This window comes from Ciconia boyciana, chromosome 7, assembly GCF_034638445.1.
Source record: "Ciconia boyciana chromosome 7, ASM3463844v1, whole genome shotgun sequence".
NCBI classification, from domain to species: Eukaryota; Metazoa; Chordata; class Aves; order Ciconiiformes; family Ciconiidae; genus Ciconia; species Ciconia boyciana.
In genome coordinates, this window is record NC_132940.1 from 53993330 (window position 1) to 54007550 (window position 14221).

Here is a 14221-nt window from a genome sequence, read left to right on the forward strand (position 1 = left end):
TTTATTTATATCCAGCTATAATCCAGAAAAAAGTGAAAAGCATGAAACAGGATTTAAGATAACCTCGTTTACTCCAAAATGAAGTGGAGAGGACATGTTTACATTTTATCAGAGTGAGAAATACTTGAACTTTTAGAGTTGGATGTCTGATTATGCCCCGTGCACACATCAAGAGGCTAAAATAAGGCATATGATGCAGATGGCCTAGGAAGTAGATGACTTCATATTTGGATGCTATCCTATGTTATGCATAGGGAGGAGTGAAATGTATTCATCAGCTTAGAAGAGGAAACTAGAAGTCTCACCACATTTCAGGATCTGCCGTATGATGAAAACATGTCTAAATATGGTGCAGAGATAAGAGAAAGACTACTAAAACCATCAGGACAAATACTAAGGTATTGTCACAGTTCTTATTCAGACTAACTCCTAGTGAAGTCAGTAGACATCTTCTTCCAAACAGCAGTTCAAATAAATTCTACATTTGTCCCGTAACCGTTAAATCCTCCCTTCATCTGCCAAACGCACACCCTCTTGAAAGAAATGTGCAAAGCAAACTGTCTGCTTTTCATGGACTGCTGTTGGCATCTCTGGAAGTTTTATTTTCAATCCAAAAAATCTAACAGTCCTTGCTAGGATAATGAACTTCTGCAAGTTTAAGAAATAAATGCCATGCAATTAAACTATATACATATTCTCTGTTCTCTTTTATCAGTGACACCGTGCACAACTGTGAGAGCATTCTGACCTGATGAATGGACTTTGTTATTTGTAAATGCAACATTTGTAAAATGCAATGTGAAACAGATTTTGCAGGAGGTCAGTTCCTTGAGTGTCGTATCATTAGTCAATGACAAGACATGCTGTGATGCATCTTCTGTATTTCTGTAATGTTTCCCATACAGCATCAATCATTCAGAACAGAAGCACCTGTAGGCAGAAAAGCAGGAAACATTACATTTTCCCATGTCAGAAATGCAAGGCTTGCACAAGCACACTGTAAGGTGGTCTACAGGAGTTGAAAATGTTAGGAATACTTGTTTTCTTCTAGGGGCTTACTAAGTTGTAATTTAGGGCATTCAAGCTAAATTGACAGTCACAATCCATGTTATAAGAAGCCATCGTTCCCCAAGCCACTCTTTCCAAGCCCACTGGCATGACTTGAGTACCTCCATGTAACTGAGAACAGGTGGGGTTCTCCGAGCCTGCTCACACCCAGAGTACTTTGGCTTACTTGCAGGAACTGCTAACCCTTGGTGTTGCCGAGACGGCTCACTCCAATCCGGTCCAGAGGAATTCCAAACCGTCTCTTAGGCAGCTCAACCACTTTCCTGCATGGGGAAAAAAAGCAAAGAAGGAGGGAAAGAATTGGGGAAAGACATCACAGGAATAATCAAAATGTTACTACATCATTGATTCCTCCATTCATCCCACTAACAACTTATTGTTCAGACAGAACAGCTGTGCAGGAGCAGCCAAAGAGGAGTGTTTAAAAATAAGGTGCTTCATTTGTCTTACAAAAGAATAGGCAGGAATTGTACCTGTTTTACAGACTTGCTGATGTTGATCCTCTATCCCTGTTTTTATTTGGCGGCAAACAAATAACTTCACAGGTTAACTGCTATTCATAAAAGAAAGGAGATACATTGCATGTATAAAAGGGAATTGCTTAATGCATAGTATCGTATACTTCAGGTGACCCATTAGCCTGGATCTTTGAAATCTCCAGGGCCAACTGCAAGGAGATGAAAGTATTGCAGGGTAACAGAGGGGACAAGTCAGAGGAGCCCTAGCAGGATTTTCCTATGGGGTCTGCTGCAATACACTGTTCTCAAAATTGTACAGTGGCAACCCTTTGATGAGATTGAAAATGGGATTTTTTTGGTTTTGTTTTTTTCCTCCATATGGTACATTTCCTGATGATTTGATGAATGAGGGCATGAGGAAAGTGTGAAAGAAGTTCTATGCAGGAATATTTTATTATGATTTTTTTAATATAAAAAAGAATTTTTCCCATCTTAAGTCAGCATTTTTGAGCATTTTTTCCACCAGCAGAAGTTTTATTGTAATTAATTGTGGAAATGGTGAGATTTTCTGCAGCTGAGAATAACCTCAACTTTTGCCCTTGGAAATACTTGCCAGTGAAATGCAGGTCCAAGAGAAGTCCTGGAAGATGAACTCTTTTCTTTATCTGTCCTTGTCAAGGAACATAAATAAAAAGAAATTTTGTTCTGTGAGTTGGCAAATGCAAAGTAACTAGCAGGAGAGCATGCTATGGTGCACTCAAGTCTAACTCTATGTGCTAGTACTGCCATGCTCACTCAGCCTGTGGCTTTGGGGGCTCTGCACACCCTGCCCAGGACTATCTGTCTAGTCCATGGTCTCATCTGAGCAGTCTCCTTTCCTCACACCTCTCAGGCATGGGCTGAAGCCCAGAGGCATCATTCCAGCATCAGCAGCCCATTTCACACTGACTCTTTTCTAGCTACTTTTCAGATGAGGTCAAGAAACGGGAATTGACAGCGTACCACGTATGTAGGGAGCACCACATCGGTCACGCCGGAGTGGCTACAGAACATCGCAAATGAAGGGGAGCCGTTTGTGTAGCCCTCACTGTCCCTTCCTCAAACACCTAGGTATCCAGCACTGTTGCACTAAGCCATAGGGAAAGCAAAGGGAAAGCAAGCCAAGGGCTGATTCTCAGTGTGTTGCCTTAAGGGCAGCACTCTTTTTCTCCCCAGGTGTAGGCACAAGCTGGAGCGGGGCAGGTGGGAGACTTGGGCTGCTGGGGTCTCGCTGAGCCTGACTTGATAAAAAGGGGAATTAATTTCCAGATTGGATCACGGGGGGGGGGGTGGTTCTGCATCATTAGTTGTAACACCTCATGCTTGTAGTTAAACAGAGAAGGAAGATGTAATCTCATGCCGAGGGGAAAGGCTGAGCAGGCGGGCAGGCAGCGCGGCGGAGCTTCCCCTCTCGTGGCCATCCCGAGCCACAACAGCACAGCCACCGCTCCCTCCCCAGCCTGCCGCCCCGCTTCCATCGTCCAAACCAGGCTGTGCCTATTTCAGCACTTACTAGGGACAAAGGGATGTTCTCTATTTAAAATAGCCTTTTCTAAGATTCCCGGAGTCTCTTTCTCTCCGTCTGTCTACGGATCTTTCTACATCTTCTGAAGACTCGTGTCTTCTTGCATGCTTTTCACATGCACTCAAAGCTTTATAAATTGATGTTGATAAGGAATATTAGGATCTGGGCCCTCCTGTAATTGGTGGGTGCCACAACAATCTGTTAAGTAGACTTATATTTGAACTGCTCTTTTCCAAAAGTTTCTGCTGTGTTGCCAGGCTCTACACACACTGTTTTAATTCAGGGGGTTGAATCTATTTAACAGCTTTCACACTTCAAAAGTCATTATCTGGTCTCTAAAGGTAACCATCTCAGCTGGTACAGGAATGGTCTGTTATCTGCTGCGTGCATGACAGTCCTCTCTTTTACTGCTCTATGTGCAGCGGCCTCTGCCTCTTTCCACCTAAAGGTACAGCCTTTCTACTATTCGTAGCACTCATCTGATCTGTGGTCCGTGCTGATGGTAGTATCTGACTATCAATGCAGTGATCAAGGCAGTTCAGATGGTTCTAATAAATGAGTCAATCCCAAACTCAAAAGCTAATTAGCTCCCCCAAAGTGATAATCTCAATGCAAAACTGCAAATTGTGCTGATGATGCTGGGAAAGGAGGAATTTTGTGCAGTGTGTCACTCATTTGCATGAGCTTATTATTCAGAGACAAGCTGTTAGAAAACTTGGACAATTTTCACCACAATTTCCCTTTTTTGTGGTTTTTTTTCCTTGTACTACACATAGAATGAAACAAGATTTCCACCCAGAAAGCATGAGACAAATCGGGAATACCATGTACTTTTGCAAAAAAGGCACTGCAGCTTCAAAAATTACCTTGTATTTCTTCCCCTGGAAAGGGAAAACATGCTAAAAAGCAAATAAAGAATGAGCTGATTCTGATCTCTTAAAGAGATATACAGAACAGAATAGTTCTACTATTCAAGGTTTTAAGAATTTTGTATTTTATCACTTTTGGCTGCAGTCAAAAAGTCCCAGTAGCAGACTGGGTGGATAAATGGAAAAACAAGAAAATATTGCAAAATTCTGTTTGAAAAAAATACTTGTAATGTTGACTGGCTCTCGTGAATACTTTCCACTTCCAGATTAAGCTTTAAGCATGTTATTAAATACTTTGTGGCATTGGGGATTCCATCCAAAAGAAGACAGTTACCAGAAGAAAGGAACAAGACAGTTAAGCTCTTTCAGATATAGTGAACAGCCCCTTGAGCTTTGCCCCAAACTCACTGTCTCTCCCCAGCCATATCAAGTGTCATTGCTTAGCTCTGTTATAAACACGCTTATCTTCAAATATGTACTGTGAATGTATTGCTGTACTGCTGTATTGATTAAACTCTGGCTTGTCATAAGTTGATCAAGGTCTTGAAGCCCATTCTATGAACTGTCTGATCATTTTCATGATGTGTTCTTCATCTTGATATTCAAGATGTGCACACCACCCCACCTTCTCTTCACCCCAGCCTCAGGAACACCTAGTCCTGCCCCTCTGCTTTTGAACCTCAGGCATATTTTTGCTTTAAATAATCTCATGATCAAAAAGGCAGTTTTAAACTGAATGTTAGTTCACATCAGTGGAAAGAAATGTAGTAAAAAAATGCATATGCTTGAATGTTCATTGTTAGCTGTATGGCACTGTGGGGATAAATGAACTAGTGAATGTATTATTCATCACAGTTGAAGGATCACACACCATACAACCAGAATGGTTTCTGTAGCGATTCTGGTACCCTGATCAGAGGCACCTCACAACTGACCAGTAAACCTGCTGGTGGCTAAAGCTAAATCTGTGTCCAGGACACCTACCAACAGCCTTCTTCCAACTTTATCACTGGTAGGAGCATCTAAGAATTTACCTCTGTTTGCCTTTAGCATCCACAGAGGTCGAAGAAATCCTGTCGATCGGGGAGCCAAATCCTGGGAAACTTCTTTTCTTCTTGGTCTCGGTCACCTCATTCTCCAGAGACACCAGCTCATCAAGAAGGAACAGTTTGGTTGCCAGGTTGGTGGCTGACTTCTCATCACTGGCAATGGGATGGGCTCCCAGGCCCAGAGCAGCAGAAGGCTCCAAAGGCTGCAAAAGAAAGGGGGTATGTTTGCTTGCTGCTCAAGTTCCAGAAAAACCATTTCAGCCAGTGTCCCAGCAGCAGTCCTATAAATACGTAATCACTAGGATACTAAACCTGGGCCAATGTGTTAAAACAAAGTTCCTTCTGTGAAACATGGCCATTTTCCATCCAGAGGAGTTTGCCATAAAAGGTTGGGATATTTTTTTTTTTTAATAGAATTGAACTTGCCTTCATTATTATTGCAAGAATTATCAAAATTTATTACTTCATAAAGCCTGTTTCTGTAGGCCAGCCCACTATACCTATCTCAGCAGTGTGATTAGTATCACTTATAGCATGAGCTGAGTAATTTAATCCTTTTTAAAAATGCAATGACCATTACTAGACTCCAATATCCACCCTGATATTTTTTAGAAAACTGATCTTCAGTTTTGAAATGAATGCTAATAATTAGTAATGAAAACTTATACAGAACTTTCCATCCAAAGCTGACAAATTAAATAATCGTTACGCAAAAAATATCCCAAGATAAACTTGCTCAGCATTGATGTTCAAAGAATTTATGCAGTAACACTATGTGGGGAGGACAAAAGGAAAGAACAGTGTGTTCACTCGACACAGAATTTTGAACCTTAGTTACGACATTAGGCTTAAAACCTTTTCAAAACCAAACTCTACTTCACTTTCCAGAATAGCTGAGAATATTGGGGTCTATCAAGAGAGAAATGAAACAAATCAAAGTGAAATATTTACTTTGCAAATAACAGAAAAATATAGGGCAGCAGCTAGTCTACGAAAGCAGGTGTCAAGCTCAAATCATTCTCTCTTCAGATGAAATGTTTGCCTTCTTGCTCCACTTGTTCTTTATAGAATTAGATAAAAATTTCTAACCCAGACTTTTATTATATGCCTTGAAGCAGGTTTTCCTCTCTCTTTAGAAGCACACCACTATCCTTCTTACTCATACACAGGGGGTTTAGTACAAATGTAAAAGAAGCCATCGCATGGATGATGTAATATGCTCGTATCTACTGCGGTCCACACCATAGTTGTTGTGATGACATTTCTCACTACTGATGAGTGGCATAACAGGTGATGGAGTGCATAAAACTGTGATCTTTATATAAGGAGGAGCACATGCCCACAATGATCACACAAATGATGTAGCACAGTTAATACTTTTGTAAAGGATCTCATATTGTCCTCTGACTTTACTTTTTATGAGCCTCAAGTGCACTGAGCAATCCTTTCTGTTCCCTTTCAGGGTTATAAAACTTCCATAGAAGTTTGCAACAAAATTATGCCTTTAAAAAAGACTGAACTCTCCCTTCTGGTTAGTGAGGATAAATATCTACAATAACACTTGAAACTAGAAGGTAAAAACCAGCCTCTGCTCTTGAGTACTTTGTGCAGTCCCACTTACTTGGTCTTAAAAAGGATATAATAGAACTGTAAAAAGTAAAGAGACAGCTAAAATGATAATCAGAAGTAGACAACAGTTTTCCTATGGTGAACCACTGAACAAAGCACAACTTCACAGATAAGCAGAGAGATAAGTGCAGGGACAAGGGCATAAACTTATGGACAGCAAAGAGGTAAATAAAGACTAGTAATTTTTTCCTCAAGAAAAAGAGCTCCCCAGTCCACCCAGTGAAGTCATCAGATGGCGGATTTAAAATAAATATAAGGAGCTACTTTTTAAACACATCACATAGATGAAGTGGAACGCATTGCCAAAGGACGTAATGGATAGCAAGATTTTAAACTGTTTCAAAGACAAATTCAGGCCCATCAGCAGCTAAAACATGCCCTGGTCAAGTGCAAGTCTCTGGATCAGGAAGTCTCTAAGATGTTCCGTTCTTATATTCTTTTCACAAAAATCTATCATTGGTAGAGACAGGATACCAGGTCTCTGTGGCATCAGAACAGCAGCTGCTGCAGCACTGATGTGGGGAGTGATTTCCCCAAGCCCTATTTTCTATAACAAATATTATTTTGTATAATCAGGGCATGCTCACTTGAAGACAGAGAGCAAGGTAGAAGGATCCGTCAGTATTCTTCACTATGCATCTAACTTCTAAGCTGATCTTAAAAACCTATGTAAAGACCCTACAGCCAAACAGCACTACTTTGATTAAACTTTTAGACCCTTGATGTTTTTATGGCATTAAACCGTTACATAAATACCTTTCCTGCCAGATCTGCTTCATGTCAAGATGACGTGAAAAAAGAGAATGCAGAAGTATTTTCAGGTGCAACCTCTGCATATTGTACTGGATAAAACATGAGACAGTTCCCATTTCATCCACTGCTTTCCTTCGCGAGCTTAGGCAAGTTACTTTGCTCCTTCCCTCTCCTTGACTCTTCTGTCTCCTTTGATTTGTAACTTTTGTGCAAGTGGTCTTCTCTCAGGGATGTCCTTATGGCTTCTGAAAGCTGCAGACTTCTCATGCTATTATTTGTCTTTAAGAAGAATGAAACCTTCCTTTCAGTGATAGAGGAGTTTGCTTCCCCCCTCCACCCTCCTCTCTTCACTAAGTTCTCTATCCAAAGTCACTGGACAAAGTTTTAACATACAGAAAATCCCATGGTGCTTCAGGAGAGGTTGCATGAATCTGAGTGAGACTTAATTCTGTCTGTCCTCCCAGAGTCATGCAATTTGCATCACTCTTTTCACTGGGGAAGTTGTCCTACTCCTGCTTTGCCCCCACAGAGTCAATACCGACCATTTGCCTTCCAACACAGTTTGGAGACCATGGTGTCTTCCACACTCTGTGGCCAGGAACAACCAGAGGAAGAGCAGGGTTATGTGACAACCACCAGAAACATTCACCTACCTCTAGTGCTGCCTCCGTGAGGAGCACTGAGCCAGAATGCCACTGCAGCAGGGTAATCACAAGGGCCAAATGCACCATAACAAGCTGGAACTGCAGCATCTGTAAAAGAGAACAATCTATTAATGGCTTCACAGATGCATTCCCGAGTTCCCAGAGGAACCTCGCTCCAAAGGTCTTTAAGAAGTGAAAGCAAAGAGAGATTCTGTTCCCACGGCTGTTAATAGGTTTTACCTTACAGAGTCACTGCATAAAGACCAGATAGTGCCAGCTGAGTGCCCTTCACCTCTGAGTGCAGAATCAGCTCCCTCCTCTTTGCTCTTTTACAGCCCTGCAAATCTTCTAATTCCTTTCTACACAATGGGCCAGTCCTTGCAGTGACAGGAGTAATGAATGCAAACTTGTGTTAAAAGCAGATGAACTAGACACTCACCTGTTAGCAGGGAGACTTTGGCTTGTAGCCACCCAGGTTGACCCTGACCTCCCCACATGCTGGACGCCTGTAAGGTGTTACAGAAATCATATAGCTCCCCAGCATTTTGAAAGCAAGGCTGCATTTCACCAGTCTCCAACATGAGTTAATTGTAGCCACAACTTCCAAGATCTTCTTGGGATCCTGGAATAAAGTTATCCATCTCCCACATCTGGGAAAATCTTACATGGGAATCCATCACTCAGGCTGATGGTGTTCTGACTGCATGCCACAGCTGCAGAACTGCAGATACCTACAGAGCCTTTAAATAATGCAGGGAGGGACAAGTTTTGGGAGGCTGTCCTGGTTTTGGTTGGGATAGAGTTAATTTTCTTCCTAGTAGCTGGTATAGTGCTGTGTTTTGGATTTAGGATGAGAATAATGTTGATAACACAGTGATGTTTCAGTGGTTTAGTTTAGAGCTTACACAGAGTCAAGGCATTTTCTGCTCCTCACCCCACCCCACCAGCGAGGAGGCTGGGGGTGCACAAGAAGTTGGGATGGGACACAGCTGGGAGAGCTGACCCCAACTGACCAAAGGGCTATTCCATACCATATGACGTCATGCTCAGTATATAAAGCTGGGGAAGAAGAAGGAAGGATGGGACGTTCGGAGTGATGGCGTTTGTCTTCCCAAGTAACCATTAGGCATGATGGAGCCCTGCTTTCCTGGAGATGGCTGAACACCTGCCTGCCGATGGGAAGGAGCGAATTAATTCCTTGCTTTGCTTTGCTTGCGTGAGTGGTTTTTGCTTTACTTATTAAACTGTTCTTATCTCAACCCACGAGTTTTCTCACTTTTAATCTTCTGATTCTCCCCCCGGTCCCACCAGGGAGGAGTGAGCGAGCGGCTGTGTGGTGCTTAGTTGCTGGCTGGGGTTAAACCACGACAGTCCTTTTTGTGCCCAACATGGGGCTCAAAGGGTTTCAGATAATGACAGATTTGATTGGAATGTGCTAGATAGAATTTATCGCTGTTATTGCTGTTTAGCTATTAATTTGCAGGCTTCAGTGCTTGCCATGGGGCTTGCTTGCCTTACTGTATATTAGAGTCTAGTGCTCGTTAGTGGCTGCTTTTTGCTTCTGCAGCTTGCTGTAATGCTGTACTGCTTATCCCCTTTACTCTGCTGTGCCTGGGAACATTTTGATAACAGCAGTGGTGTTGCACATGGGCTGGCAGATGGCCAGTTGCTGTTTCTGTGCTGCTGTACTGGACAGGCTGGAACTCCAGTGCCAACTCGAGTCAAAGGGACCTGTGGATGAGTTCACGTGGGAGCAGGACACCCCGAAGCATCTGTGGCCATGGATAAGCCCATGCCAGAGCAGCTACCTCTTGAAGCATCCGTGGCTGTGGTCATGTCTGTGCCGCAGCAGGTACACCTCTGAAGTGATTGTGGCCCAAGGATAAGTCCACGCTGGAGAAGGTACACTTCGAAGCATCTGTGGCTGTGGATAAGTCCATGCTGCAGCAGGTACACCTTGAAGCATCAGTGGCTGTGCATGAGGTCATGCTGGAGCACCTCAAAGCATGTGGCCATGGATAAGCCCACAACAGAGCAGGTGCATCTCTGGAGAGACTGCAGCCATGGGTAAGGACATGTTGGAGCAGGTTTACTTTCTGAAGGGACTGTGGCTGTGGGTAAGGCCACACTGGAGCAGGTCTGTCTCTGAAGGGATTGTGGCCCATGGAGAAGGCCATGCTGGAACAGGTGCACCTCAAAGCGGCTGCAGTCTGTGGATAAGTCCAAGCCAGAGCAGGGCAAGGGGAGGAGTTCATTGCAATGTTAAACCCTATAACCTGGCCCAAAGGGACCAGGGGTGGAGATTGTAATGGATATACCTTTAAATTGTTGTAAACCATTATTTGAGTTGCCTGTTATAGGAATTACTATAGCAGGAACCACCTGAACCAATGGAGGACAAGCCTTACAAGAAGCAGTGCAAGTGCAGCAGTGACCCGACCTGAGCTGGCTTTGGTGCCCACTAAATCCACGCAACACACCACCTCTCCTGTCCTGAGTGACCACCATAACAGATGGAGCCCAAAGTCATGGACTAAATGAACTCAACAGACATTTTGTGGACATTTACAGGCATTTTACAGATATTTCACAGGGGTGGTCCATAGACTAAGGGAATGATATCTGTGCATTATATCAAAGGATGGGAAGGAGGGTTGTGGGTAATCAGAATGTATTGGATAGTGTGAGACCTGAGCATGATGTAAATGGTATGGAATAAGGGGTGGAGAACGTACTGGTTTTGGCTGGGATAGAGTTAATTTTCTTCCTAGTAGCTGGTATAGTACTGTGTTTTGGATTTAGGATGCGAATAATGTTGATAACACAGTGATGTTTTAGTTGTTGCTGAGCAGTGCTTACACTAAGTCAAGGACTTTTCAGCTTCTCATACTGCCCTACCAGCAAAGTAGGCTGGGGGTGCACAAGAAGCTGGGAGGGGGCACAGCCAGGACAGCTGAGCCCAACTGAACAAAGGGATATTCCATACCTTATGATGTCATACTCAGCATATAAAGCTGGGGGGAGAAGGAAGGACGGGACATTCGGAGTGATGGCATTTATCTTCCCAAGTAACCATTATGCGTGCTGGAGTCCTGCTTTCCTGGAGATGGCTGAACACCTGCCTGCCCATGGGAAGTAGTGAATTAATTCCTTGTTTTGCTTTGCTTGTGTGCACAGCTTTTGCTTTACTTATTAAACTGTTCTTATCTCAACCCATGAGTTTTCTCACTTTTACTCTTCTGATTCTTTCCCCCTGGTCCCACTGGGGAGGAGTGAGCGAGCGGCTGTGTGGTTCTTAGTTGCCAGCTGGGATTAAACCACGACAGAGGCTCAGGATCAGGAAGCTGCTTTCTGCAGGGGTTTCTTTGGCCATGAGTTTAGGCTACATTGTTTAAGCCCTTGTTTGGATCCAGCTCTTAAAACCTGACATGCCTTCAACTCACCCAGGTAGGAATATTTCAGCTGATGTTAATAAGAACTAGGCTGGGACCTCTAGTGCCAAAGGTATCTGCTAATTTGCTGATTACTCTGTCTCCAGGTCCTGCCTCACAGTATAATTCAAGCCTGATTCTGCCATTCTCTGCTGACTCTCCACTTGGCAAAAGCAGAAGTAGAAAGGATGTATAAATACATTTCTCTGATGTACGATAGTTGTTTTATCCTCTGCGTAGAAAATTTCCCATTAGATCAGGCAGAAAACACATGGTAAAAAACATTTGGCTTTTACATTACATCCCACATTACAAAAGAGAAAAGCCACAAAAGTGTTAGGAGTCCAGTTTTAAAAAGTAAAGAAATTTGTAGTGTTGTTTCTTGAAAGTCTGTTTCTTGCTTGGCTTTTTCAATACATTTTACATGTGCTTCTGTTATTTGGTTACCCCATTATATATATATTTTTTATATTGTCCATGAGGGATCAGCAGTGAGGAAGAAAGCTGCTGGTTATTCTGTAGGGGTGAAGCAGACTAAGTTCACTGGAATCAAAGGACAAAGACAAAGCAATTAGCCAGGTGGTACCACTGTCTCTCAGTCTGATGGCAACAGCCATTAAAGTCAGACAAGGGTCTGTCTTGGTGTTTTTAAAGCTGTAACCCTCTACAATGTATATTTTTGTATGTGGATGTGCATTGAAATTTGAAGTAGTAGTCTACTACCTTCGAAGGTAACCACATCCTGATTATCTGGATACAGAGACATAAAAATAAACGGCAAGGTTAAAAACACATTTATTATGGTTTAAGGTCTGTGCTGGTATTCATTCAACCCAAAGACCAAAGAGCTAAAAATAGCAACTGGTACACTAATCAAAATAAACATTAAGGCACCTGCAACACAAAAGACATTTGATTAACTGGTCAGAACTTGATGCCAGTGAAACTAGAAGCAGAGGAAATTGTAAGGACTTAAAGCTTGGCTCTAGTTCCCACAGAAATAAGTAGCTAAGAAGCAATGTCACTGGTTTAAAAGGGAGCAAAACTAAGTCCAGCAAGATCCTGTTGTGCAGATTTTCATGCAGTGTTGTGACCAGGGCGGCAGAAAGAAGCAGGTTTGTTCTAGTGGAGCAGTTTAGCTCTAGAAAAGTGTTTGCAAAACTAAGGGTGCAATGAGGACTCTGTAAACATAATTAAAATGCCACTGTATTCTGCCAGTCTGCAACCTACCTTTCCACCTTCAGCCATGTCATAGGATCTTATTTGTTAAAAACAGTTGTTGCTTTTTTTCCCTTGAGCTCATCTGTTGCAATTGGGTAAGCAGAGCCCTCCTGCCAAAAGGGGCTTACCCAGCCATGCACTGGTTATTGCTTCACCCCACCCACATTTTACCTTGACCCATTCCAAGAGAGACCTAAAGCGAGGCTTGAGATTATTTGTTACTGAAGGAGAACAACCAAAGCTCTGACAACCACATGGGCCTTTGCAAGACGCATGCTTCCCACTTGTATTGAATTTCCATCCTTCTGGAAAACTCTTCACCACCAATTTCACAAAGATAGGTCAAGGGATTGGGGTATAATTCCATGTCTTTAGTATCTCAGGGTCTGGTCTGGTGTTATCTGACATAAAATATGGTTTACCCTTCACTAAATGTAATTGCAAGTCTGAAATTGAGACATATTTATGTGTTTTAGTGATATTTTAGCTTGAAATGTGTCAAAACTAAAATTCCTCATATAATTAGGTATCTTTGTTGCAGGTCCAATTAAAATAAAATTAAAGATAAAAGAGAGAACATTATTCTACCTTATCAAAGCAGGATAAACATTCAAAACTTTTTCTTGGGAATCTGTGCAGAGCCATTTTCCAAGAAAAGATCACAAGAAAGCAAAATTCTTTAACAAACAGAAACTGTTAAGTCTCCAACATCAAACCAAAGGACTTAAAAGATGTTTTTCTTTTAAAGAAAAAAACAAAAAACAAAATGACATCCTGAAGATAAGTGGGCTGAACAAACCCCAGACAGCATGCAATTCATCACCAAGCTCCAAACCCAATGCCTGTCAAAAATGGTAACAGCTGTCATTGTTCTTACCCATTTGAACTATCATATTTCACATTACTGTGGAGATTACTCCGCAAGTATAAATCACAAGAGCTTTATTTTTCTTGCTGGCCTGTTAGCAAGAGAACTGAGGCAAGACATCATGCCTTGCACTGTAATCTTTCACTTCGGCTGCCACTACCTATTGATGACTATGCTCTGCTTGTTGTTGAAACACCAACACGGGACATGCCCAAGCTCACCTGCAAATGAGGACCTTGCTCTTGCAATGAACACGTTGTGGCTGAGCCCAGAAGCCCTTGAGGTTTTGTGCTGTATGCTCCCAAATTGACCTGATGCAGAGCCAAGGCATGACTGTCCCATAGGCACTGGGAAGCTTCTGACACTGCCCATTAGGACTCCAGTCCTTCTGCTATATGAGCACTGGGATGGTACTGGTGAGCCCCCATCACCCATTAGCCATGAGGATCTCTTGTACCATGAAGATTCCAACCAGCTGGAGGAAATCATGGCTGTGTCTGCAAGTTACTGATGTATTTTGTTGCTGCTCCAAAGCCACAAAATAAAAAATTAACTGCTGCTACCTATCTTAATCAAATGTACCACTGAGTTCTAACATCAGCCTCACCAGCCTTGTACTGGACACCTGATGGGAATCTACCTTATGGCCAATAAAGTTATGATGGAT

The 14221-nt window shown here is 42.6% G+C and overlaps 1 protein-coding gene across 1 annotated transcript; it reads right to left on the minus strand.

Moving 5' to 3' along the window:
• Positions 1–1246: 1246 nt before the first annotated feature.
• Positions 1247–13982, minus strand: OSTN (osteocrin). The gene is given in 4 exon segments (XM_072868763.1): positions 1247–1331; positions 4994–5211; positions 8044–8142; positions 13776–13982. Coding segments are annotated over 4 exon segments (609 nt in total).
• Positions 13983–14221: the final 239 nt, after the last annotated feature.